Source organism: Chamaea fasciata, unplaced genomic scaffold (assembly GCF_029207755.1).
Source record: "Chamaea fasciata isolate MVZ Bird 193981 ecotype frontalis unplaced genomic scaffold, bChaFas1.0.hap1 SCAF_6, whole genome shotgun sequence".
NCBI lineage: Eukaryota > Metazoa > Chordata > Aves > Passeriformes > Sylviidae > Chamaea > Chamaea fasciata.
Genome location: NW_027094091.1, coordinates 29,565,598 through 29,592,209, shown reverse-complemented (window position 1 = coordinate 29,592,209; position 26,612 = coordinate 29,565,598). Strand labels below are relative to the sequence as shown.

Here is a 26,612-nt window from a genome sequence, read left to right as displayed (position 1 = left end):
TAATTGTGAGGGCCTGGGAGCCTTGCTGTTTATTGTTTCTCCAGTTGCTCGAGTTGGACTTGCCTGGTAATGTTTCCTTCACCCTCACTTCCTGGACACCCCCAACAGGAATGGTTTGCTGGAAGCTGCCTGGAGCAATATATTTACTTGTGCTGAGTACTGACTGCTAAACTCCTGCCCCACGTGTTGATCATTCAGCTACAAAATGGTCAGTTCACAACTTGAAGCCAGAAGGGAGTCATAAAATGATATAATCTGAATGTAGCTTTGTCAATTTGCTTTTAGCCTTGACTACATACACTATCAGAGAAGCTTACCAGAATTTTGACACCTATTTTCTTTTGTTACTTTTCATTAACAAGGAACTCTTCCTGTGGGATAGGTTCTGCTTGTGTTTTTGCAAGCCTTTTATTGGGTTCGTCATAACAATGTATTTTGGAATAAAATACTTCCTATTTAGCTTTGGAAGTCAAGTTGACCATGAGAAACAAGTAAAAGTGAAAGGTTTTTGTTTGTGAGGTAGTATGGGATCTGTTGCTATGAATGATTTCAAAGCAGGCTGGTTTATTTATCTCTGGATAGTTTGGATGTGGTTCTCTAAGTTTTGAGGGTTTTGGGGAAAAGAGGCAGAGGGAGTTGGAAATATTTGAGTTTATGGGTAATTCAGATAGTCTACTGGCTTTCAAAAGGGGGCGTTTCATCCTGTCAGCTTTGTTTAAGGTGCCATTAGTTACCATAATCAGGGAAATCATTTTTTCACGTATGTTCCCAGACTTTTTACAGGCAATTTTGTGACCAGGCCCATTGAAGTTTTAATATGTTGTACCTGTACCAGGAAGCATGATCGTACTTGCAGAGCTTGATTCTTACAGTCAGCGTATTGATGCTGTCAGAAATGTGGATGTATCTATAAGAATATTCTCCTTTAGAAGAGAGGTGTGCACTACTTCCCTGCAGGGGAATTTCTTGGTGCCTAGTCATTTACTTGCAGGGACATGCTGGTGTGTCTTCAAATAACTCTTTACCTGTACTGCTTAGTTCTGAATTCTCTCAGGGTAGGGGAGAAGGAGGAGGGAAACATGCATAATTGTCTTCCAGAAGAAAATTGTATTTGTTTTGCTGCAGTGAGCTTGCTGTTTCATTCAAGGAACGCATGAAGTCCTGCAACAGAAAACTTAAAAGATTTGTAGATAACATGAGTTTTAAAGCTGCAATCTAAGTCAAACAAAATTCAGTGCCTAACACAGCTGAAGCATGTGTAGTATGGAAAGCTGGAAAATAATGAAAAGCATGATTGGATAGGATTGGTGGTTTTCTTTTGCCTCAGCTTACCTTGCAGTACATTGATTTGACTTCTTGAGCTCAGTACTCCTAAGCAGACAGAACTTTACCATAGCTGTGTTGAGCTAGAGTTTAAGTCAGCATGCAGCCTGTGACAGTCTCCTGGCAAAACCGGAGTGGGCAAGCTTTGCCACTGCTGTGCCACTGCTGTGCCTGGGAAGCTGGTGTAAAACTAACTGCTGTCCAGAGACAGGCTTTGCCTGGGGGTCATAGGAGGTGTCTGCATGACTCTGCAGGGTTGATCTCTCATGGGGCTGCTCTAGTTCAGCCTACAAAAGGAAAGACCTAAAATGAACTAAATTCAGCAAGGCATCGTTATGGGCTGACACGAGGTGAGAGAGCAGGTGTGAGCTCAAACTTGAGAGAAGAGAAGGGCTGTTTCTAGATGCTGGAAAGGTCATAATGCAAGGGGTTGAGAGGAAGATGATGAAGGGAGAAGTCTCTGATTGTGGAAGGGTTTAATCTGCCATATTTTAAAACTGGACCAAATAGGGAGGGGCAAAAGTGAAACTGAACAGTAGGCATACATGGGATACTACTCTTCCTCTCTCTTCCTCTAATTGAAAACACCCCCATCACTCTTCTGATGGTAGAATCATTTGAGGAAAGAAAAAGGGTTGTTTTGGTTGTTGGTAACTGCTGATAAATTCTCTGTAGTAGTGATGATCTGTTCTCCAGTTTTAGTCCAAGAATATTTAGCTACAAGAGGAAGAACCTGTGAACACCCACCTGCATGGATACTGACACCCTAGTTATTTTTTTGGCACTAGCTTATTGCTGGTTCCTTGCTACCTGTCTAAGGATTGTAGGGGAGTGTGAAGAATGCTGTGGAAGTCTGTATCAATGGAGGCTTGAATCTTGCCTTAGTATATAAACTGTTCTCTGACCAGCTGTTATTCTGTAAACAAGTAAATTTCTCTCCTATAAATATTTCAAGACCCAAAAATAACTTGACATTCCCTGTTTTTATCCATGTTTGTGTTGAACTTTTGAACACTGATAGCAACATAATGTAACTGTTTCCTGCCTTTTTGGTAATTTTGGTAGTAATTTGAGACTTTAAAAGGGGGAGATAATTCGAAAGACTTCACCTTAGAATTATGAAACATACTGTAACCACTCTTCCTTGAAGGAACACTGATACATGTATAGCATAACAGATAGTATAGTCAATAATGCTGAATGGCTGATCAGGCAAACTGGAGAGCTTGCAGCCATCAGAAAACTGTTAGTATTACTACTGCTTTACACTATTTAAAATGGCAACCGTACGCACTCTTACACATATGTTAAGGTTGGTCCACTGGAAGCAATACCAAAGTCCAGTTTGTCTTTCCATTATTTACTTGCTCTTTTCAATAGATGCCAAAAGATAGCATGTTTTCTTGAAGGCTTACTCCCTGTGCTTTATCAAGACCTTGTAGTGTAGGCTTAGACAGGGTTTTTTCACCAGCCAAGAAGTTCAGGATTTTTAAAACAGAGCCCTTTGGACTTTTAAACCTGCTGGGAAAATCAGAATCAAACAAACAGTATCCTTCAAAAAACTCCTTTTGCACTTAGTGTGCCCAAAGTTTGTGTTTGGAAAAGGCTTCCAACTACTCATTTCCAGGTGTCATGTAGCTCTGTGAATGCCAGTTGCTCAGTGTTCAGCTCTAGATGTAAAATGTGTTGATGTGTTTTGAAATGGTGGATATGAAATTTCAGAATTTGTGAATACGTATTTGGCTTTACAGTCTGCCTCATGTCAACGTTCTGTCAATGTGTGGTTTTTTAGGCTCCAGTGCTGTTTAAAGGAAGCTTTAACTTTTTCTTGACAATTACCACGTATGATGGATTGATATGAAAGGATGATTATTTGAGTAAGGATATGAAAGCTGACTTCAGAGCTTCTTGTAGAATGAGCTTTGTTCTTTGCTTATTTCCATTCCAATACAAGAGAGGCTTTAACATATTTCAAGTAACATGGTTGTTGCATGGGGACTTTTTTCTAAAGAATTGCCAACTTATTAGTTCACTGTAGAGGAATGTGGTATTTCTGGTATCCCACTTCAGTGACTAGATTAAATAACTGATGAAAGCCTGTTACTTTGATGCTACTGCTTGTTGTCTTTATAATAATGGTTGACTAAATATCCTGCTTTTATGCTCATTTCCAATACTTTTGTTTGTTTCCATATCTTCCTGCTTCTGTCTTCTAAACCTTTGCATTTAATTCTGTATAACTCCTTTCTTAGGAAATGGCACTTAGGAAAAAACCTTTAAAACCATTAGTTGTAGTAATACCTAGAGTACTTGCTTAACGATCTTATGTCATGGCTTCAATTCACCCTGAAGCTGGGCTTTTGAAAAATGAGTGCTTGAGTAATTACTTTAATAGAAGCATTATAGGAAAATAACAGCCACTAGAAGAACTAAGAGAAAAGGTGATCTGTTTGATCTGCTTTTCAAACTGGGCATCCTAGAGATTGCTGTGCTCACTCGTTGGGTTTGAGTTCAGAGCACTGGCGCACTCCAGCCTCTGCAGAGAGGTTGGGTTAGCTGCCGATCATGTATAGGGAACATGCTGTACTAGACAAGACTGAGATTTTCGCGTGCTTACTTTGACCCCTCTTGAGTGAAAATCACTGTGAAGGAAACAGAATTTTGTTCCTGTATGTTTTGGACTGGATGAATGAGTCCAGCACAATAGCAATCAAGCATGTTACCTTCATCTTTAATCAAATGCAGCTGATAAAATGCATTTGTTCCTCTAGCTCCCTTTTGTAATGTAGAACTTTAACTAAGTCATACAAACTTAACACACAGTGTTTGTACAGTGACACTTTTTTCTGTTTGTTTTTGGGGGAGTTGTTCGGGTTATACCTTGTTTTGCTGGGAGGCTATTTAGAAAAAGAATTCCTGACTGGTTTAGATTAGTTGTTTTCCTGGTATGTTGACCCATTAATGAAACAATACTTCAGAAAACATTGTGGAAAGTTTTATGAGGCTTTCTGGTTTGTTCTATGACATTGTAAATGCGACAGAAACTTTTTTGGTCAAACACATAAAATTATTGCTGTTATGTTGTCTGGAGTGCTGTTTCAGAGGTGTTTTTTAAAAGTATGAATTTGTGGTTTGTGGTGTTCTCATAGCACAACAAAGCTTGTATACTCTTTAGGATGTTCCATATATTCGATTGTCCCTTTGAATAACTTTCAAAAAATTCTAAAACATGGCTGGGAATTTTGTCTCAGAGGTTTAATACCAGACTACAGTAAAGGTATATACAGAATCAGAGTTCTGCTTAGTAATGGCAAATAGTAAAAGTGCACCTGTGAAGCAAGATCTGATGGAAAGCTTGTTTAATTGCTCATTGAAGCTTGTGTTGTGTGTTATATTCTGTGACCAGTAATATGTAATATGCTAATGCAGGTTTAGTATGTATTGTAAGGGAGGTTTCTCTTCTGTTTCTGAATTGATCTGAACTGAGGGAAGTAGCTTGGACATCCCTTCCTTTACTAGTCCTGTTCCTGATTTTGCATACTTCATACAGCATGTTTTGAGACAAGTTAATCCTGTCACACCACCTACTGTTGAAAGGAAGACATTGGGCATGCTTTTCTTGTCTAACCCCTTAATGTAATGATTTCCTGGGTTTGGTACCAATTGAAGGTTTCTTGGTCGTTAGTATTTATGAGTAGAAATTCTGTGGTAAAACTAGTGTTGCTTAAGGTGAAATTATTACCTAGTCTTGTCATATTTCAGCAGTTTTCTAGCTTAAGCAGAGTTGGAATATTATTTATAGTGACAAGAGTAAAGGGTATTTCCTTTAAATATAAATTTGATTGATCTAAGTCAAATCTGAGACACTGTAGTTGCTTCTTTTCCATTAAGATAAACTGTCGGCCTTGAAAACGGCAGTGACATAGGAAATGAATATATTTTAGATAGTTTTTCTTATAATAAATAACAAAATATTTTCTAAAAAATGTAAGTCTGTCTTCCATATCTCTGTTTTGTACAAAAAATTCTCTTATCCATATTCAGAAGGCTCTATTAAGATCTTGATACTGGAGGTGACAGGAGTCAACTCAGAGCTGGCAAAAGAAGTCTGGGTGTATGCAACTTCTCTGGGCCGTTGAAATTTTAATCTAGGTGCACACTTTGCAGGAAATAAACTAAAAGTTTAATTTGTCTAAACTCAGGTTTTCTTGCGGAAAGTGTATATTCTTTGTTAGTAGTGCAAGAGTGAGTTCTTCCTACACCTACCTCCTGTATAGGTGCTTTTCCTATTTGATCAACTTAGCTGTTGGGTGTTTGTATTCAACAGGCTCAAATGAAAACTGGACAAAATACAAAAATGTTTCTGCACCAGCTGGCCATTAAGAACTTGGTTTTGGATGTGCTGCACTAAACTATTGTGTAGAACTACTCAGTTTTCAAGATATTATATGAGTATAAAGCCATTTGATACTCTCATGCTCTCTTATTCCTTGAAAGGATATTATCATTTAGAGTGTTCTGTCAAAGGGGAGTGGGGTTGTGAATCTGTTTTGGGGAGAAACAAACAGAAGGATCCTTTCTTAGATTGTCTTTGAAATGGAGGTTATATTTTTGTGGAATTGCCAGTACAGCAAACCATAATGTGAGGCAGGAAAATGCAAAAGAAGACTTTTTTTGTGTGTGTGCAGGTGTCTGCATTGAAGGAAAATCTCTTAAACTCTTGATTTGTTTCTAAGGCTTTAAGTCCTTGGAACTGGTTTTCTGCGTTTACAGCACTCTGTACCATATCAGTAGGAAGTAGATTAAGCCATTTTATATGGATTTTTGCTGTGTAAATTTTTGTATTTGTAGGCATACGTGTAAAAGAACCAATCATTTAAGTTTCTTTCCTACTCCTTCTGCTCTTATTTCTCACTCCTCTTTCCCCGCTAATTGACAGGTGTAGGATCTTTGCCAGGAGAGAAGCATGCCTCAGTGAGAGATTCTCCAGCCTCGTGGACTGGCTTTGGTAAATCCCTTGCCAAATCCAAAGTGCCTGTCAAAAGATCAGTGCTTGAAAGAACACCTAGCATCTCATCAGTCAGCAGTGCTCAGAGTGAGCAAAGTCTTTTCAGCACTAATTGTAAGTATATGTGAAGGTTATGGGTTTTGACTGATTGATGGCCAGCATCAGTTGCTTTTTGGTAAAAATCCTCTTGTAAGGGAGTCCTTTCTGACAAGTACCTGTGTTAATTCTGCTGTACAACTTATTATTTCTAGGTTTTACTCTTTTCGCCTCTTTACTTAGAACTTTCCTTTTTGACATGTACTACCTGAAGGAGCTTTGAGCCCTGGATTTTGGAGATTTTAGTACAACTTCTCTTCCATCCTGAAACATTACATAACCAGCATGTCTACTTAGGCAAGACTTTCCTAGTGTTTACATGTAGTGTAAAGTGTCTGAACAGAATGTCTGAATGACAAGCTTACTTGTCATAATATTTGTAACAGCGTGTTACAGGTTTATTGATGCTAAATGTTTTCTTCAACTGGTTTATATCTGCTTTCAGAGTTTTAGGACAAAATACATAGATGAAATTACAAGCACATAAGTTAAACTTGTTTTAGAAGATAAATCTTTGCATGGGTAGACTTCTGTAATTTCTAAAGTAGCTGTAAATATTGGTGTATGACCTAACCAAATCAATCTTGATCAAAATTAGTGAGAAAAATACCAGGACTTGCTTTTTTTTGAAGTTCTACTGCAGTTCTTAGGAGTTCTGTGGGGAAAAATATGAAGGAAATAACACAGCTGACTATCAGACATTCCTAGCTATGCATATTCAAATAAGTACATTCAAATATTCTGCTACTATCATATCACCTGTTATATCTTGAAGACTGGGCAAAGGCCTTTTATTTGTGCCAGATGTCACTTAAATCTGTTTTCAGTGGTCTGAAAAAGAGAACTGTGATTTAACATACGTCTGTGGTTTATATATGCGCATATGCATACACACATAACTGCATTTTCTCGTATCCTTCTCCCTCCCCACCATTAAACTGCATTAAACTAAAACCTAACATATTCCTCAAATGAGTTAAGTGTATGTGTAATAAAATATGCATGTGCATCTTGCTCTGTAATGAGATGGGTTCTGATACAGTGACAGCCATGTTGACTTTTGCTGTTCAGGTTTAGGACTGTATCTGGAATTGCTAGGCAGCTTTGTCCTCTCTTCGTTTTGCTCCCTCATCTAACAAAGGAAGGGGTCATCGCTTCATAACAAAGGAGTGTATTCAGATTAAGTATCCAAACAGATGACTCCTTATTTAGCCTGATTTGCTGGCTGCTGTCATCTGTTTTGTCCACTGCCTTCAAGCTTACAGTTTTTTCCACTCCGATTCACGAAGACCAAGCAAGAGAAATATGAGAGGTTGAACATGGCTGCAGTCTCGTAGACTTTAAGCTTGCTTAGATCTTTTTTTAAATGACTATACCAGGAGGACTCCGCAGTTGCACAGAAACTAATTTTTCTCCTGTTATTTTCTTCAATTCTACACTAACACCACCGACTGACTCAGGAAGCCACTATGATATTACCTTACTTACATTGCTGGTAGTGGGGTCTTACAGCTTTTGTATTGTTCCTTTGTTAGCCACGTTTACTGGGAAGAGAAGTAGGTTGTATTCCTTTTATTTCTATTCTAAAGCATGTATTTTGTTTTGTGGAGGTTGGTAAATATATGCAATGTTTTGATCTGTTGATTTTCTGTGAGATTGTTTTTCTTTAGAGAATTTTTTACACTTGATGAGAATTCTTTATATGTAATAGTAAGGTTTTGTGAGTATAATGATTTAAGATTACATGTAATTCATATGTTAGTGAAATTTTTATGACTTTGAGCCCAATTGGAAAGAACTAAGCAATTTACTTTGTATTCTAATGCTAAGTACAGTGCTGTTCTTGTTTTTTATTCTTTCATTTAGTCTACTGTGTAATAATGTCAGAAAAAAAAATTGTAAAGCTGAAGTGTTTTTACTAGATTGGTAGGGCACACAAAGATCAGAATGGGAGGCTTAATGCTGTGTGTGTCATGAAATGTATGACAAACTACTGTGATCCTGTCAGCAATATTAAATCAAAAAGGCACTTGGCTTGTTTGGAGTTTGTCTTGTGTTAGCAGAGAAAAAGAAATGACAAGAGAGCATTTCTCCTGCTTTGTCAGCTCAGCCCTTTGTTATGGGATGTCCTTGGACTGGTAATTCCATGTGGCAGCATTAGGGTTTGTTTTTGTTTTTTGTCTGATGAGCACTTGAACTTTATAAATCTTTTCTCTAAAATGACTTCTTATTTGAGAAGTTCAGAAATCATGAGGTTTGAAATGCTGTTGTTACTAAAAGTATATTTTGTATGCCATTAGTTTGTGCACTGAAAACTAGATTTTTTTAACAGTAATCTCAGTTTTAGTGCTGATCTGAAAATACTAGCCTTTGAACATACCAAAATGTTTAACTCTGAGATTAAGAAAAGGAATCCAGATTTTAAATGCATTAGAATAATTACATATATGGTAAATAGTATTTCAGAAGTGAAAAAGCTGATCCTAGCAGTTAGCCTACATCTGCATTTTTGTACAGTCAATACTTCATTAAAATTCTTCTAATGAGTTGAGTTTTCAGAGCTTTACTGGGCTGAGATCACTTCATACCTGTCCATCTTTACTCAGGATTGCAGTAGCTGCTCCAAATTCTATGAATAAACAGGTTTGAATCTGAAAGTGATCAAACTGTAAACCTGTGAGGTTTTGGTGGGGTCATTTTGGTTTTTTTTTTCTTCCTGCACACAGCCTGGTTAGCTGACTCCAGAGTTTTTAATAGGACAGATTGTACCCTAACTAGTCCTGCACTAAAAGGCGGCTTGTACAACTGAAGTGTTAATTCCATGGTGTGCTGCTGATTTAGAAGAGGAAGTAACACACTAGTTTGCAGGCAGTTGTTAACTGCTTGCAGTGAATTCTGAGCAAACATGCTTAATTTAGCGATTTACAAAAAAAAAACCAAAACAACTTAAGGACTGCTTCACGCCTTGTGCTTTACTAAAACAAATTGGTTGTAATTATCTAGTGTTGATCAGGGTCAGATTCCCACAGAATAACTGTGTTTACTTATGTGTTAAGCAAATTGCTCCTCATGTATAGATTTTCTTTTTTTTTGCAAGTATTTAGCTTTTGTGCATTTAGAGAGGCTCCAACTTCCTTTTTTTTAAAAAAGATGATGTCTTCAGTTGCATGTGTTTCTTAAAGGGAAATCCTCTTTCTGTGGTAGAAATTTAGTGGCCAAAAAGCCTTTTTTTCAAGTAGTTAACTTACATGGTTTATGCTAGTCTATTTAAAGACAATAAAATAATCTCAAGACTGTATGTTCCATCTTTTTATGAACAGTATTAGACATGTAGTTCACATTGCCTTTTAAAAAACTCACAGTCTCAATAAAACACTAATCTGAGGCAAACCTGGTAATATATGACCAAAGCTTCCCCCTCCCCACCCCCCCCCTTTTTTTTTTTCTCAATGACTAGAGATAAAAGCAGCACTGTGACAAACAATTCCACAGTGACTTAATTTTTTCTTGTCTCTGGTAAATGCCGTGTGAGTTCTTACTCTTCAATGTATTAGTATACATAATTTTTTGGTGCCCAAACCAAAGTCTATTCCATCAGTACTTACTTTAGAAATACTTTCATATCTTTTCTGGACAACTGAAACAATGTTTTCCCAAAATTTCAGGTTTTTGTTTTTCAAGGAAAAATTTCCATTGTGACCGTAAAGTCAAACTTCTTTCCTAAGACTAAGGTCCTTTAGTCTCTGGTAAAACTGACTTGTCTTAAGATTTAATTTTCTCTAAACTATATATGCCTAGAGCAAATTCTTTGTGATTCTGTTTTGCAGCTGCAAGTGCCACAGTCGTCAGGAATGGAGAATGGCCTTCAAAACCAGCCTGCCAGAATGGCACTTCAGGGCCTGTCCCTTTGAAAGCGTTACCAAGACCTAGACTGCACTCACTGAGGTCAACTCCAAAAGGTATATGAGTCTGTAGACAGAGGAGCTTAAATCACATCAGTGGTGCTTCAGGTGTTGTAAGGCTTCATAGGAAGGCTAAAATCTTCTTTGTATTGCTGTAATTGATAGAGGTATTTCAGGGAAGTTAAGAGATCTGAACTGTGGTATGGCTCAGGTTTGCATGCTAAAGCGACAAAATGCACCTTGCTACATTGCAGGTGTTGTTGCATGGGGTTTGCTTTGTTTTAAAAAGGCTCTTTTCTTTCAGAAAATTCAGGGCACAGACTCGGTCACTGCGGGTAATCTGCAGAATAGACATACCCTGAATTTATCCTGAGTATGGTTGTATTATCTTCACCCCATTCAGGACCAAAAGGGCCTTGGGGATGGGGATATATTATTCAATAAGGTATTGTTAGAATGTATCTTCTTCTGTAGATCAATGACATTATCCCATCTTTCAAAAGCAAAAGTCGCAGAAACTTAGCTTTTCATGTTGCTCTTTCTTGATATTCTTCTTAAGGTCTGTATTAGAAGCTTTAATGGAGACAAGACAATTAATCGGGTTTTATCATCTTGTGCTAAAAGAAATATTAAATGTACTTCCTGGCTTTGTATTAAACATTGTTCAGGTTCCTATTTCAATTTCAGCTAGGAACTCTTGATTGGCCAACAGTGTGTCTTCCACTCAAGCCACAAACACCAGTTGACAAGTGATTCTCTGACCAAAATTGAAGACATAATGGGAGCAGATAAATGAGCTTGCTGTGTCTCTTTCCTAAGTCCTAGCTGTAATCAGCTTGCTTCTGTCCATCTTTGTGGTGAACTGGTTATTGTAGTTCGATAAACCTAATTAAATGCTGTACTCCTGCATTAGACTTAAATTTTAAGCTGGTATCTTACATCATCTACAATAAGTAAGGGATGCCTGCCAAATGTCTTGCTGTAGTGACATGCTTTAAAAGAGACAGAATTTGCCACAAATTATAAGTCACTTTGAAACAAACACAAATCACATGGCTTTCTGACAGGCTGATGCTTTCTGTTGGGGTCCAGCACATGCAGCACAACTATGCTCATCGTCTTTCGTGGCCAAAGGAAGCTGGTATTCCCCTTCAGATCAGTGTTACCTGGACTATGGTACTGTGTTTTGGGTCCTTCCCAGACCAAGAGGATTGTTTTGAAACTGGAAAGATCCAGTGGAGACTTAGGAAGATGGCTGGGTTCCCTGTCCAGTGAGAAGAGGTTGAGGGAGTTGAGTCTGTGCGGTCAATAACTTGGAAAGGACAGCTATAACGGTCACGGTGCCAAGCTCTTCTCAGTAGCGCCAGATCATGTAGCAATCAGAAATGCTTTCAAACTGTAGAGTGGGAGATGCATCCTTGCCCAGTGGTGTCATAGAACCACCCTTCTTGGAGGTTTGCAAGGCTCATCTAGACAAAAGCGTGGTCAGTTGATCTCATCTTAATGGTGACCCTGCTCTGAGTGGGATTGTGGATGTCTGGCCTCTGGAGGTCTCTTTCAGCCAGTGTTTCCTTAGCTGCATTGTATTTGCTGCTGTTTTGAGACTTAAGTAACTTGATCTTACTGCTAAAATGAAATCTTTACTAATGTTTTCTTCTGCTTAGAAGGCTTTTAAAACTATCTTTATTTCTTCCAAGGTGAGTTCCGGCGAAGCAGACCTAAGTTTAAATACAGCTTAAATGTTCTAGAAGGTTTCTCTTTTTGTGTTTGAAGAGATTTTTGGATCCTGTACCTAAACTGTAAAAATGTAAGCTAAGTCTTTAATTGCTGACACAGTTCTACTTTAAAGTTCATCTAAGCTTTTACTTTTAGGAGCCAAGACCAGGTCAGCTTCACTGAACCAGTGCACACCAAAATCATCTGGGCCTCTACACTTAGCAAGGAAAGTTGGTGAGACTAGAGGTAATCAGCTGTTGAGTAGTCAATTTTTGCTTCTTCTTGGATCTCTGTCTTGAGAAGGAGCAGCTATGCTTTATCATTTCAGAATAATTGAGATAGTTGGCTCATTTTCTTTGCAGTTCACCATATTGGACACTGGCTCTGCAAAGTTCTGTTTCTTACCTATTTGCTTGAGGAACATTTATTCTCTACTGTCTGTTTGAAACTTGCATCCCATAAGGACTAAAAATACAGGATAATAAATCTGTCTGTTAAACGATGTTCTGTCATCTGCTTATAAGGTTGTATACTTGCAAGACACAGTGTAGACTAGATTTTGAGATTTTGCCAAGTTTGTGTTTAATCTAAGCGAGAGTCTGGTGAGAGCATGCTGATCAGCTCTGGCTGTTGAGGATATTTACTCCTCTTTATGTTTCTGTATCATTTTTTTTTTTTCTTTAACTTCGAAAGCAAATTAGTCCTTTCTGCCAGAATGGATCTAAAGAACAGATACAAACCTTTGGAAAAGTTTTTTAAGACCAAATTTTCACTTTGGGGGCAAAGCTCTATTTGCAAGGCTGAGATGGGGGCACACAAGTACAGTGGTGGTACAAAGCAGCTTGTTTCCTGATGAAAGCTGTGCCATAGGATCCACACTATTCCTAAAGCCTGTAGGAAAGTGTTGTCAAAAGACCTTTTATGAATTTGGGCACGTGACTTTTGCACTTACACTCAGCAGTCTAAAAGATTGCTTTTGGTCAATATCCTTCAAAATAATAAAGTTTGTATGTCGCTTTTCACATAAGTGTTAAGTTACACAGTAAGAGTGGGTTAACTTTCTCAGTGCTTTCATTTATAGATAACTTGATTGTTAGCACATTTGAGAATGTTGTTAATTTATTGCTCCTCTATGCAATAAAATAACTGTAGCATACAGAAAGAAAATAATTGCTATAATGCCAGTATAGATGATAGTTTCTCATTGTCTGTGGTCCTCTTTGAATTGAATGAGTAAAGTGAAACAGTGCTACCTGACTTAAATGAAATATAATAATTGTAATGGGATAATTGTAATTGGGAATGCATCCTGCATTTTCCAAACAGTTTCTTATAAAGCTAAATCTTGCTGTAGATCATGCCATCAGTCATCACAAGAAAGAAACTGAAATTGCAGTTTGAGGAATTTATGTGGAAAGAATCTTGAATCTTAAAAATAGGCAGCCCTACTGCTCGTACTAGCTTGAGGTATAATTTTTTGTTTGTTTGTTTCCGTTCTGAAGGTACCCCTGGAAGAAATGTACACCAAAGTCTATCTTGTTTGGGTCCTGGTGAGTTTTCTGAGTGCATTTTATATTTTCTGTGGCGCAACTCAAGTGAAGTTTATGCATTATATCAGTATATTGGTTCTTTTCTGGAAGAAAAGATGCACAATGGATAATTCTGTAAACTGTCACTGACTCTAGTTTCAAGGAATATGGAAAAAACCTATTTTCCTGGGTTTTGTCTACTTCCTGTCTTCTGGATACACAGGTCTTAGGCTATGCAGTCTGTTCTGTTCCTCTGTTTCCAGTGAAACCTAATGAGATTTAAACTGTATGAAAAAAAATGTATGGAAATGAAACTTGGTTAGAATTTTTACTTTTTAGCCAAAGTAAGTAGTGAATGAACTCATGTGTTGCAGCTTTAAAAAAACCCCAGAAAACAAACAGAAGAATCCCACATAGCCTTCCTTTTCTGGAACATTCATTGTAGATAACCTGTTGGTGTGAGCTGTTTTTGTGAATCACTGTAGGCTATGTTTGTATAAGAAGTTGAAATTATCAGAGCATTTTGATGTATGTGTCTGTTCATATGGCAGAGGGAGAAATCGCAGCTGATTAAGTGGCAGATGGCGTTTCAAAATCTGGCAGAGTTTTAAGGACTTCATATTGGGTTTGTTTTTGGTCTTTGTGCCAGTCAGGACACCTGGTGCTAATTTCTGTCTGCCAAGCGATTGAAAAGTCTTCAGATGATGCTTCTACTTGGAGCAGTTTCCAGGTCTTTTCAAGAGAGTTGGCAGTCTAAATTAGTTTCCTGAGAATCAGCATGTATTTGTTGAATTAAAAGCTACTTGTAATTAATTACTCATTGAAAAGCTCTTTTTGAAAGATAGTGAAGATCACTGGAAGGTCTTGTGTCTCCTGAGTGAACAGCAGATGTCTTTCTGAAAGAGGAGCTGTAGCCAAGCAGATGTTGTAAATTTGAATTTGAAATTACTGGGCAAGTCAGTTCTGACCTGTAACTCTGGTACTGTGGCAGTATTTTTTAAGTTTCCTGTAGTCATTACATGCATTTAATGCTTTTGTGTTTTACTCTCTTGGATGTGAAATGTCTACATATTAATTGTGGCAGAGTACTTTGATATTTTATGTTAAGATCGGGGCTTTTGTCAGACTTTGCCCAAAGTGCTTGTTCTGTTTGTTGCTTTTACTGATACTTGGCTGAACTAATGTTAGTTTAGGTAAAGCCTGACACTGAGTTTCAAGAGCTCAAACCTAGTCTATTGTATAAGCATGTGGGGAATGATTCAGCTAGCAACATGATGTCTTGAGCAGCTTAATTGAGGTAATTCCTAATAAGCAATAAAATCCATTTTTGGACTAGAAACTAGGAAAATAAATTTCTCTTAGGCTTGCTTACAGTAGTCTCAAAATATAACTTTATTTCCACCTAAATTTAGTGTGCATATTCTCTATACTTTCCAGAAAAGTAGTGTTCCCTCCCCTTTTTACTGGTTCAGTAGAATTTTGCCTGTGATTCATCTTTTCTGACCTAATAAAGCATGTAGCTACATAGCTTTGAAGTGTTGGATTTGATGCCTTAAAAACACAGCCATAAACACCAAACTGGCTGTAATATTTAGCCGTATTTTATTTAAATGCTCTTTACTCATACTTTTGCCAGCAAAGTGGCTGTATTTCAGTGCTTGTCTTAACAAACCTGAACTGCTTACTGTACTGAGTCAGTTTCCAAAACTGGAGATGTTAGACATTCAACTTAATACATTTCTAATTTGTACAGAGAATTAGTATAATTTCCCATTTATGAATGCAGAGCTTTCTGGTGGAGTATTTTGCATTTTTAAGAAGTTTTTTTTCCATTCTCACAGTTGCAGATAGTTCTTACAGAATAAAAATACTGTGTGACTGCTTGGATATTCTGCAATACAATGTCTTACATTTTAAGAAAAGACAAATGATCTTTTTTGGAATGAACTGAAATAATGCCAGCCAGTACCATGTAGAATGAGGCCCACTATCTTTTTTTTTTTTTTTCCTTTTGGCTTTGATATTATAGTGAAGCTTTGTTCTCATGACTGCAGCTAGTATAAAGCTTTTATTCTTTTATTTCAGTGCCATAGTTAAGTCTACATTTTTTAGCCTTATCCAGTCAGAAGTTCCAACCTCACTTCTATTTCCTGTTCATGTGCCCAGGACTAATTTGTTACAGCGGGATTCTGATAATTGATTACGATATTAAGGTATTAATTAAGTGTCTAGTTCAGTTGTTCATGCTGCCTTTCACATTTCTTCAAGGATGAAAAAAATAGCAGGCTTTTCTAGATCTGCTCTCTGTTTCCTTTATGTTGTTGCTGTTTCTCCATTTTCCATTCATTTACAGCGATGATGCACAGCCAGAATCTGCTTGATGAAGCAAGCCACAACATACTGTTAGTGTGCCTGTAAAGCTGGACAGACTTGCCTGTTTGCAGCTGTTTGTTTCTTCTTTGAGTTAAAACAAGGCTTCTTCTTCTGAATTCTGTATTTTTCATGGGTGATGTTCAGTGCATCAAATAAATTCTACAAGTTCTGTGGTGTATTTCTTCAGCATGGCTTTAAAGCTAAGGCACAATTAAGTTCTTGGGAATAATATGTGTTATCCTTCTTAACTTACTAACTTCAAGTAAGCATGTTCATGTGCGCTTACTGTAATGTCTTAATGTAAATATGAATAAAAATGTTGCCTCTTATGAGATGGAATTTTGAACTAGATGCAAAGGTGTCTCTAAAAATGCGTAAAGTTAGTGCTGTTTCCTTTTTTCTTCAGCCTTCCCTGTAGAAAAAGCTGGCTGTGTCTAATCCCACTGTAGTATATTACAGCACAGTGTATGTGGATGCAGTGGGTATTCACATCTCAGATCTCTGTTATTGACCAAACATTAAGTTACAACACAGTAATCTCTGAACCTATGTAAGGCGAGCAAAAGCAAATATCCTGTTTGGCAGTTCCAAAGGTAAAGCAATCATTTCATTCGCTGTTGTTCCATGACCCTGAAAGGGATCTGTGGTGTATTATGGATAACAAGTTGCATGTGCGGCATAAGACCCTTGTCAGGACCCCAACAGGGACAACTGATGGATACACCTGTCAAGTGTTACTAAATGTGAACAGTGTGATTTATGTTGTATCTTTTAGCACTGTGATGGAGTATGCAGCATAGAATCAGTCACTAAAGGCTGTAGAAGCCATGAAAAACAAAGCAGCTTTGTCAAAAAATGGTACATGCTCCATCATGGTATTCTGTTTTCTTACTCTCATAAAGAGAAGATGCTTGTTTTAGTTCAAGTGTTTGTGAGAAAATAGAACACTAGGAGAGGGAAGAAATTAAGTCAGGGGGCTTATTGCAAAAGTGAGTAATAGTGCTGATCAAGCTCAAATGGAAAACTAAGGTATAGATACAACAGTCCATGAAGTTGTCCCTTGGAACAGGTTGTTAAAGGTGGGGTCTGGCTCTCCACTCAAACCCTTATACTGGGATAAGATGCATTTGCTAACAAAATACTCTGGTTCAGACAAAAGTTGGAGGCATACTTTAAGGTTCAGTTTACACCCCTTTCTTTCATGCTCTTAGTCATCCCTGTTGAAGCTTGAGAGGAAACAGTTCTTATGTTGTAGATTCTTTGATAGAATAGGTTACTCTTGAAATACCTGCTCTTTCCAAGTCTGAAAAAAAGGATTAATGTTTATCACACTGTTATTGTGCTTTGACAACAACAAAAGACTTAATGTTGTAAGATTATATGTTATACTTTGTCAAAATGTGTATTTTCTTTAAAAATTGGGAAGACTATTCTGAGATCTGATACACATTGTTGTGAATGCCAAATACTTAGATCTTCAGCTGACTGTCTGTGGTATTCAGCAGTGTATGGCAAATTACCCCAAGTGATGAGGGATATGTGCTCAAGTAACTCATTAGGGCTCTGTTTCTCCTTTTGTATCTGATTAGATCTTTTTGGGTTTGTTATTGATTGGGGAGTGGTGTGTTTTTGCTTGTAAGAGTTTTTGCAAGTGTAGAAGAAACTGTGCAGGAAGTGGTGTTGCTTGGAGACTTGAAAAGGCCTTGATATGTATGTGAACATATATTCCCTGGCAACCAAGAATTCCAGGTCTTCCACATTGCAGAAGTGGGACTTCTGAATAGCTCTAACTGGGAATTTCAATATAGATATATTGGATAGACTGGATTCTCAGTCTCTGGTGTTAAGAGCTTCAGCATTTGTAAATAAATTGGATTCATCAGTTTTTCTGTCTCTGTCCATATCTCCAAAAGAAGAGCCAGGAAATCCTGCAGTAGAACTTGGAACAGTTTTACATGCTGTGGGGTGACTCAGGTTAGTACAAGGTTAGATTCTGTATTCATTTAATGTACTTAATGTTTTACACACTGGAAATTCTGGGAGTTGAACAATGTAAATTAATATTTTCCCTTTATCCCTTGAAATGCAACAGACATCAGGCTTAAACCTCTTTTTGCAGATATTTTACTGTGGCTGGACTATTTTGTTGCCTTTCTAGCTGCAATAAAAAGCTGGCTATAGTATTTTTTTAGATTTTTTTTTTTCATTCATGTGAACTGTGAGGACTATCTGAATGACTCAATTGTCTCGTGATCTAACCTTAGAATACCTTCAGGCTAATGCTCTTATAAACAGACAGCAAAGCTACTAAGTATAGTAGCTATTGCATGTGAACTATGAAAGCTGGCATTTATTTTGCCATTTCTGTATAAATAAATGCATATAATCTAAATGTATGAATTTCAGTTTCTTAATAAATGTATTCATTGAGGACATATAATGATATTTACCTTGAAGAGTTAAGGGAATATCTATAAACCTGAAATAATCTTTGAAACACAATAGCTGTTGCCTTCTTGGCCAGATTTTTCCACGGTTACTAAATATAGTACAACAACTGGATCTAAGGATTTAATTTCTTGGGTGAGAACTAGAATGCACCAGAAGTCTTCAAAGTGAGGTGGCTGGTGCTGATATTCAGAGAATGCCACTCTAAACTCTGAAGTCATCTGTTTTGAGTGGGGTTTTTTGGTTTGATTGTTTTTATTTAAACAAACAGTGTTTTCCTGATGTAGTGTATTTGTTAGAATAGACAATAGGATGCAAAAAACCAGAGGTACATGACAATGCAGTCTTAATGTATTCCAGAATTGATCCCTTAAGTTAAGTCTATCAATGTATTTGCTTTTGTGTTCCTTGTGTTCTTCTCAAACTTGATCTTCTGAAAGTTAAGTTTGGGAAAGTTATCTGTTATTCTGTGCTAACAATCAGCACTGTTCTGTGTACCTTCAACAGATATTTTTACAAAAAAACCCAAGGGATTCCAAAATCTCAAGGCTGTCTATGGAGTACCATATGAGCCATCTAATTCAAGCAGTAGTGATATTCTGTGGGCAGTCTCTCAAATTGATGGACTGAAAATGTTGGGATTATATTTAAAATCCTGGCAGTGAGGACTTGGTAGGGGTTTTATCAGTTTTGCAGTCATGACAGTAATTCATTAAGGCCTTTTGTAGCCCAACCAAAATAGTTTTCACACTACAAACTCTGTTTCTTCTATTCATGCTTTTTAAGTAAGGACCTGTTTTCTTGATTACAAGTTAGGTGTTTCAGAGTTCTTTGTTAATATTTAGTTCCAAACTTCTGTGAGAAGCTTGCGCTCCACCTCCATACCTCCATACTCCAAACAAGTGGTGATGCAGAAGTATGCAGGCTTTCCACAGCAGGAATGTTTGTAGTTTATTTCTGTGATGTTTATTCTGTTGTGGGGAGGAATGTCTGTGGTTCTCTTCCCTGGTATTTATTTTGATGTTTCACAATAACAAGCCCCACAGGAGAACAACACAGAGCTTTGGTTTTCTCACACTTGTCTAAATATTGGATAGGAAAGCTGCCTTGTGGGTAGAGAGGGCAGCTGAAAGAGGTATCTACAGATTGCATCAGCTCACTCCAAGTGATAGAGAAAATTCCCACGTTGGGAGCTGGAGTTCATTGGACCTTGTTGGGGACTTAAGTGGACATAATACATGAAAATCATTTAGCTGTCACAGAAACATGAAACTCAAAGTCTTGTGTCAAAGATGGTTAAATAACCTGTACATCTGTCTTTTCGGTCCGCATATCTGGGGTAATGGAGAGCATACAAAGTCAACACAGGTAGGCAAAAGTCAGTGAGGTATCTTGAATGTGGTTTGTGCTCTCCAGATAAAGCACTAGCATGTCTTAAGGCATATACTTGCCTAAATTGACTTTATCTGCAATATTGCACTTTATTAGAGGCTCTCTGGGTATGTTGTGAGGCCATGGATGCAGTACATGTACACAGTGAATCTAAATCAGTATTGTGTAAATAAATAAATAATAGATCTGTAGGTGATGGGTCTAGTTGAAGCATTTATTTTTCCTCTGTTGCTTGAGGTTTGAACTCACAAGAACTTAGGCATACACCTACCCTCTTTCTGAATCACGGCAAAGAGGTGGTTGTGAGTTTTTTTCACATCTGGCCAGATCATTGAAGCTTCACATTTTAGGGCGTGTTACCTTAACGTTGGTGATATTGTACAGTGTTGTAGAGTAGTAATTCTGTAGGATTTTGACTGAGGAAGTCCAACCAAAATGCCGTTTTGAAAGGGACATCCTGCAAATGCACTTCCCTTAAATCAGAAGTTGAAAATAAAATTATTCTTGCAGTGTTTTGTGGCTGTTCTCAATTCTAAAAGAGTGCAGATAATGTAATACCATTGTTGTATGAGGGAGACGCAGCTCGGCTGATTCCTGAATCAGTTTGCCTGGGAATCCACTGCAATATCACCTTCAGTTTGACAGGCTGCTGAATTTATAATGATTAAAAGCGTCTGTGTACAGAAAGAAGAAACGTAAATTATTTAGGATTTTAGTTCCTGCTCTGAGGAAGGAGGATGTTTCCTTTTTTCTTCCGGAGAGGATTTGAGCTTAAAATTAGTCTTGAAGCTGCAGTTTGCATTCATTGTGGCAGCAGGTACTGTTGCCTACAGGACGATTAGCTTTTCAAATTGGAGCACTGGCTAGAGCAAGGTGATCACAGGAAAGTGGAGTGGGAGTAGTAATTTTCCAGAAATAAAAATGAGGACATAGATGACCCTTTGGCTCTTAGTAGGTTCCTGCTTCTTGCACCTCTCCTTGCATAAGCAATCACCCTTCAATTCTTCCTGGAGTAAAGCATGCCAGTAAAATCCATCTGCTCTGCACTGCTCTTGCTGTCTTGTGACATGGAGCCAAGTGTCCTTAACATGGGCTTCTTGGATCTAAATATCTAGCTTCTGATTTAGACTTTTATGCAGTGAGATACTTACCTGTGTTCCAATGGCATTCTTAGTGATTGTTGAATGAGGAGATAGAGAAAGGGACAGCAGAAACACAGACACTGTGGATTTGGCCTCGTGAGGCTGAATGGAGAGCCAACAGATACCAGTGCACTTCACTCCTCTTTTATGTTGCTAATGTTCCCAGGGAGTGGCAGATACACTAAATCTGCTGGGGTTAAAATAGGTCTGACCCCTCCATCAGTCTGATGGTGTCATCAGGTATTGATGCATTTAGCAACCCAGACTGAATTACATGGTCATAACAGTATAGAGCTCCTATGTCCGTGTTGATCACAAGTTCTGCCCTTGGAGTCAGAGGGAAGCTAGCAGTAACATGCTAGTAAATAAAATCTGTCTTGTCCTTTTGTCCTTTGTATATTGCCTGCTATTTTATTCTGCTCTTTTCTGGTGCTGTTTTCTGTCACCCTTCTCTAATGTCAAGAAAGAAAAAGACCTGTCTGTGATCATCATGTTATGCATGAAATGTAGACAGTGCATGTTCCTGGCATGCTCTGTTAAGGTCGCATGGATTACGCCCTGGCTTTGTAGTCTGCCCTAGATGACTATCATGGGAGTACAGACAAGAGTGGAAAGTGCTGTTTTCCTGAGCCAAGGAAACCATGCTAGCACATGCACAGCCACCACAGTGAGGTATACTGTGGTGTGACACTGAGCTCTGGAAAGGTTATACTGGAGAAACCTCTCTGCAAGTTAAATCTTGCCTGAGAGCTGTTCAAGACTGGTGTGGCTGCTGTCAGAGCACTCTGAGCATTGGGTACTAGATGACACTAGATGAGATGCGTCCATTGCTTTTTTTTAGTGCTGTCAGGTCTGCTTCTGAATAACACAGACTTGTCTCTGTCTACGTTAGAATTAAAGATCTAGAGGCTAGAAAGGCATTTTGTCAAATCAGAAGGTTTTTTACAAATAATGTGATGTATCTGTTTCTTCATGGCCTATTTTCACCCAGACAAAGAGCAGGAAAGAAGACGCAGTAAAAGTATTATTTGTGTATCTCTGTAAGAGGAGTTTTGGTCTTTCCTACAAGGATTTTGATGTCCATAGAGTGCTTTTGTCTGCTCGTATTTAGTATGATGATTTATTCCTTTGACAGTTTTCAGACTGGTTCATTACATCATGTTTGCCCTGTAGAGATTATTTGTTCTAGCTCCTGTTTCCTAGGAGGTTTCAGCAGGGTGTTCCATCTTCTCTGGTTTTACAGCTAATGAGGAGTTCTTTACCTTTCTCCTAAGCACTATTGCAAGGATGGGGCGAAGTGGTGTGTTGTTTTTTGGATGTGTTTTGTTGGTTTGTAGTGGTTTGGGTTTTTTTTTAGCCTGATTGGACTGTTTCCACCTTTTTGAGAGCACCGAATTGTGAAGGTGAGAGAATATTTACTACATAGGGCAGCTCCCTTGGAGAAATGTGGGAACAGGAGGGGAAAAAAAAGGGAGTTCTTTTGGGTGTCCTGGCAAAAGAGTAAAACCTGGTGTGGCTGAGTACTAAATGATGTTTGAGGACTGGCTGTAAGCCCAGTAAAAATCTCAAAATGCCTTAATTAAGAAAGGATTTGACAATAATGATCTAATATTTGATGAAGTGTGCTAATGAACTGTGCATGTGTGAATACACAGCTCTACTGTACTGTGCTGTAACAAGCCTTCTGGTTTACTGCACAGTGTGGTTTTCAAGCATCATAATAATGCAGCCCAGAAAGGGGCAATATCTTTGATAATAGTATTGGATTAGGAAAGAGTCTGGAACTGCAGGCTCTTGGAAAGTTAGATGAACACACATTACTTTGTGCCAAAGCTCTTCAGACTAGAAGGAATAGATGGGGTTTTATAGCAGTAATGACATGCATGCCCTGCTGTGTGCAGAGGCTGCCCTGGGAACCAAACAAAAAACCCTAATTTACTGTCTTTGTACTTATTTTGAATGGTTTTGTGTGGTCTGAAGATGTATTAGAGTACTTCAGACTTGGTGTTTCATCAGTGTGCTGTGAAATAAATATTTTGGTACCTGTTTTGCAAACATGCCAGGGCATTCTCGCGCAGTCTGCTGTGGAGGTTGCCTCGATGAGTGTGTCTCGGTGCTGTGCTGCAGCTCTTCTGCTCCACATACAGTGAGCATCTGCTTCACTGTCACTGCACCAGGCTCTGCGTGACGTTACAGATACCCGGATACAGCAACAATGCGCTATTTTTAGTTCCAGCTGATGTGGAAAAGAGGTTCTATGAGTTTAAAGTATTATGCATCTGGAGGAAGTAAGACATGCTATTAAAATATAAAAGTTAGATTTGTGAGGTAAAGAGGGGACAGGTAAGGCACTGCTGAAATGAGACTATGATATTTGATTTGGCTTATACCTGCTTCAGGCTGAGTTAATTGTTTCTGGAAATAGAAAAACTGTTCAAAAGTATAGATGTTAGAGAACATTGGCTGGGGTTTGCTGAAATGGTGGAAGTGCAGAATCAATGGAAAAGTCTCTAATTTTTTTTGTCTCTGAAGAGTGACAAAGTCTGTAGAGGCCTGCTCTTCAAACAACCCCAAAGAAGTACGAGCTGCCACTGTCTCGTCTCCAGCATTGCCTGAGAGTACTTGGGTGGTCCCTGCTGTAGTGGCTGCCTGGTAAGACAGCTGCTGACCTCAGGAAAAATAGTGAAATGTTTCTTTCTGCACAGGAAGGTGGCCAGTGCATGTATGTCTAGTCATGGTCGCAGGTAAAAAATGTGACATTTTCTAATCTGTACAACAGTTGCACCTTTATTTTCTAAATTTATTTTTAATTTAATTTTTGCTAATGTCAGTGGACTTCAGCAAAGTATATGCAAAACTTTTCAGCTCATTAAAGTAGGAGGAAACTTTTAATATGATTTTTTATAAAACTTTTCATATTTTTATTGATTTATCAAATATGAAAAACATCTATTTTGTAAGAATTCCTCCAACACTGCTTATTTCCTTCAGTGTTTGGGTGCCCTCAAAACCCAGCTGGCAGAGAACTGTTTTAACATGAATTAATGCCCGAGTCCTTCTCCTCTGATGATAAATGGAAGCATGTGCAGTGTTGAGCTGCCAAGCTAAGCAGAATTTCCCTTAAGCAGCTCTCAAATACTGAATTGTTCTTAGAGAATAGACGTGTCTTTGGATTTGTTAACACTCGTAAATGTTGACATAATATTTGATTGAAAGACGCAGTTTTAAAAAGTGCACCCTGAAAAGATTTTTGGAGAGCAGAGCTGAAATATGCCTCCAGGAATATTCAAATAGTGTTCCTTACAGTCTCCAAAGAAAAATTACATGGACTGTGACATTGGCAGATGATATGTTCAGCTGGTGAGACCACCCACTTCCTCCTCCTCCCTCCTCATCCTCCTCCTCCCATTTCTCCTTTTCCAGTTTCCAGCCCACGGAGTCCCATAGCAGACTGAGCATCGTTACTGTGATGCAATTCAGAGGCTGTTGGTTTTCGAAATCACTAAGTCGGTTTTATTCTGAGGACAAGCTTTGTTTTCAGAACATCTGGTGAGGAGAAGCTGCCAACAGCATTTACGTTGTGGATATCTGCTTTTACTGATTTTTTGCTTGTCTGTGCATAAAGAATAACAGCAAAGGAATGGAGACCTGATTATTTCTTCAAGCCTGTTTTCTTTAGCAAGAATTGCTCGCTTCTGGCAGTAGTGATTTAGAAGCATAGTATGTGACGGTACATGGAGGCTATTTCTTGCTTGTTTGTCTTCCAATTGCACCGAAGACATGTTATGGTCCCCGAAATTTTCCTTATCCAACATGCGCATAAGGCTGACAGCAAAGGGATTGCTCCGAAACATTCGTCTACCTTCTGGGTACAAGAAAAGCACTGTTATATTTCATACAGGTTTGTATTTTTAATATGATTATTAGAGCATGCTTTGAGTGAATATCTTGTTTACTTCAACAGCATCTTATTTTTAGCAAATAAGAACCGTACTGGGCATGAAAGTTTTTGAATTTCAGACAGAAGTCTGACTTCTAAGTAAAGTAGTTTCATATTCTAAGCCTCTGCATGTGTGCTGAACTGCTTGTTTGCAAGATATTCTGTTTATGAAATGCAAATTGGGATTTGCTCTTTCCTTGCACAAATCCAAAAATAGTATCAGGAAGTCTGTGCTATTAAATATTTATCTAATCATTTTAATGGTTATCTACTGGGAGCACTGTCTTTTCTGTATCTTGATTGGGTGCAAAGGGGAAAGCAGGGAGGGAAGTGAAATGAATACAGGTTGTGGCTTTCTGTCTGTGGGAAATATTTGAATACTTACCTGTAGATATCTGTTATCACGGATGTTTTGCTGAATACATCTTATTTGCAAGTGGAACAAACAAACTTTTGTGTGTCTTGTTTCAAGACAAACCTAAAAGGTACAAAGTTTTGAGAGACTGAGGACAAGTGTGTGTATGTATTTAATTCATACACACACACATGCACACAGGGAACACAACAGACAAAAAAACCCTGCAAAATTCTCAGCTGAATCTGACCTGATTTTTATCTTCAGTGTCAGGCAAAGCAAATGACGTTTTTGGAAGGCAAGCTTTATTCCAGGACATAAATGTGTCATTTTGGGGGTGAGGGGTGGAAGTTGTTTTTTTTGTTTGAACTGAGCTGTGACATCTAGAGATACCGAGAGCATCTTGCATAAGTATTTTTCTCCACTGCACTGTTTACAGTTATCTCTTGCATTTTACTTAGAGGGGAGCAAGCAGATACATAAGCTAGTTTTGCAGAAACTCTTCACTCAAGAATTTCCTCTCTCATTTGAATACCACCCTTTCTACTTTTATTTTCTTGGAGTTGAGTGCTGCCAGTCAGCCTTCTTTACTGTCCTGTCCTTTCACATGGCAACTTTAACCATTTGCCTTGTCATTTCTTATTCTTACCAAAGTAAATCCAGCTTCCAAAATTCTTCTGGGACGATAAATGCATTTATGAGCATAATACAGGCCAACTGTCCAACTGTACAATAAAGGCTTCTGTTTGCAGGTTGCTTGTGTTGGCTTTAAACTAGGATTTAAATACCTTGATGCCAAAAATTCTTATGTAAAGGGTGTCTTTGTGCATATAACTATATAAATAATGTGAAATTTCTACATAACACATAATCCAGGACCAAAAATCCTGAAGGAGAAGGTGAGGGGAGATAATGTTCAGACTTCCAAACATTAAGTGCTACTGAAATTTGTGTAATTTTGAAAACTAAATGTCAGTGCATGTATCAACAGAATTTTGCAATGATAAGAATCAGTTTTTGGTTTCATTTCATTTGAGTGGATGTGAAAGCAAAACCTACCTGAAGATCTCTGTGAAATACAGCATGTAAAATAGATTGCAAGTCCTGTGTTCTAGTTAAGCAGCACTTCCTTGAATAAGAAGTGCTGAATAGACCTTCTCTGTGTTTTCTCTATATACAGTATATGTACTGTATGTACAGACTAATAGTACAGGACCGAAGCTTAGAGAGGTTTTTGCCTGCTTTCCCCCTTCTGCTTTGCTGTCTTTGTATATTGTAGGAAGTCAGTATGTTAGCAGAAAGCTGACCAGTGGTTAGCTAGAGCTGAGTATACCAAAAAAGTAGGGCATATGAAAACCAGGTCATAGTCTGTAGTGGAGAATGCAAGT

The 26,612-nt window shown here is 38.1% G+C and overlaps 1 protein-coding gene across 6 annotated transcripts in view; it reads left to right on the top strand.

Moving 5' to 3' along the window:
* MTUS1 (microtubule associated scaffold protein 1) overlaps positions 1 to 26,612 on the top strand; it is a 117,278-nt gene that overhangs the window by 43,493 nt on the left and 47,173 nt on the right. For 3 of the 6 annotated variants that reach the window (XM_066185833.1, XM_066185831.1, XM_066185832.1), the window contains exons 4-7: positions 6,263 to 6,445; positions 10,255 to 10,386; positions 12,202 to 12,291; positions 13,548 to 13,595. In XM_066185833.1, coding sequence (XP_066041930.1) covers positions 6,263 to 6,445; positions 10,255 to 10,386; positions 12,202 to 12,291; positions 13,548 to 13,595 — 453 coding nt within the window. Of the gene's footprint in view, positions 1 to 6,262; positions 6,446 to 7,705; positions 7,984 to 10,254; positions 10,387 to 12,201; positions 12,292 to 13,547; positions 13,596 to 24,371; positions 24,831 to 26,612 lie in introns of those variants that run through there. The other 3 variants (XM_066185836.1, XM_066185834.1, XM_066185837.1) reach the window with 3 other exon arrangements.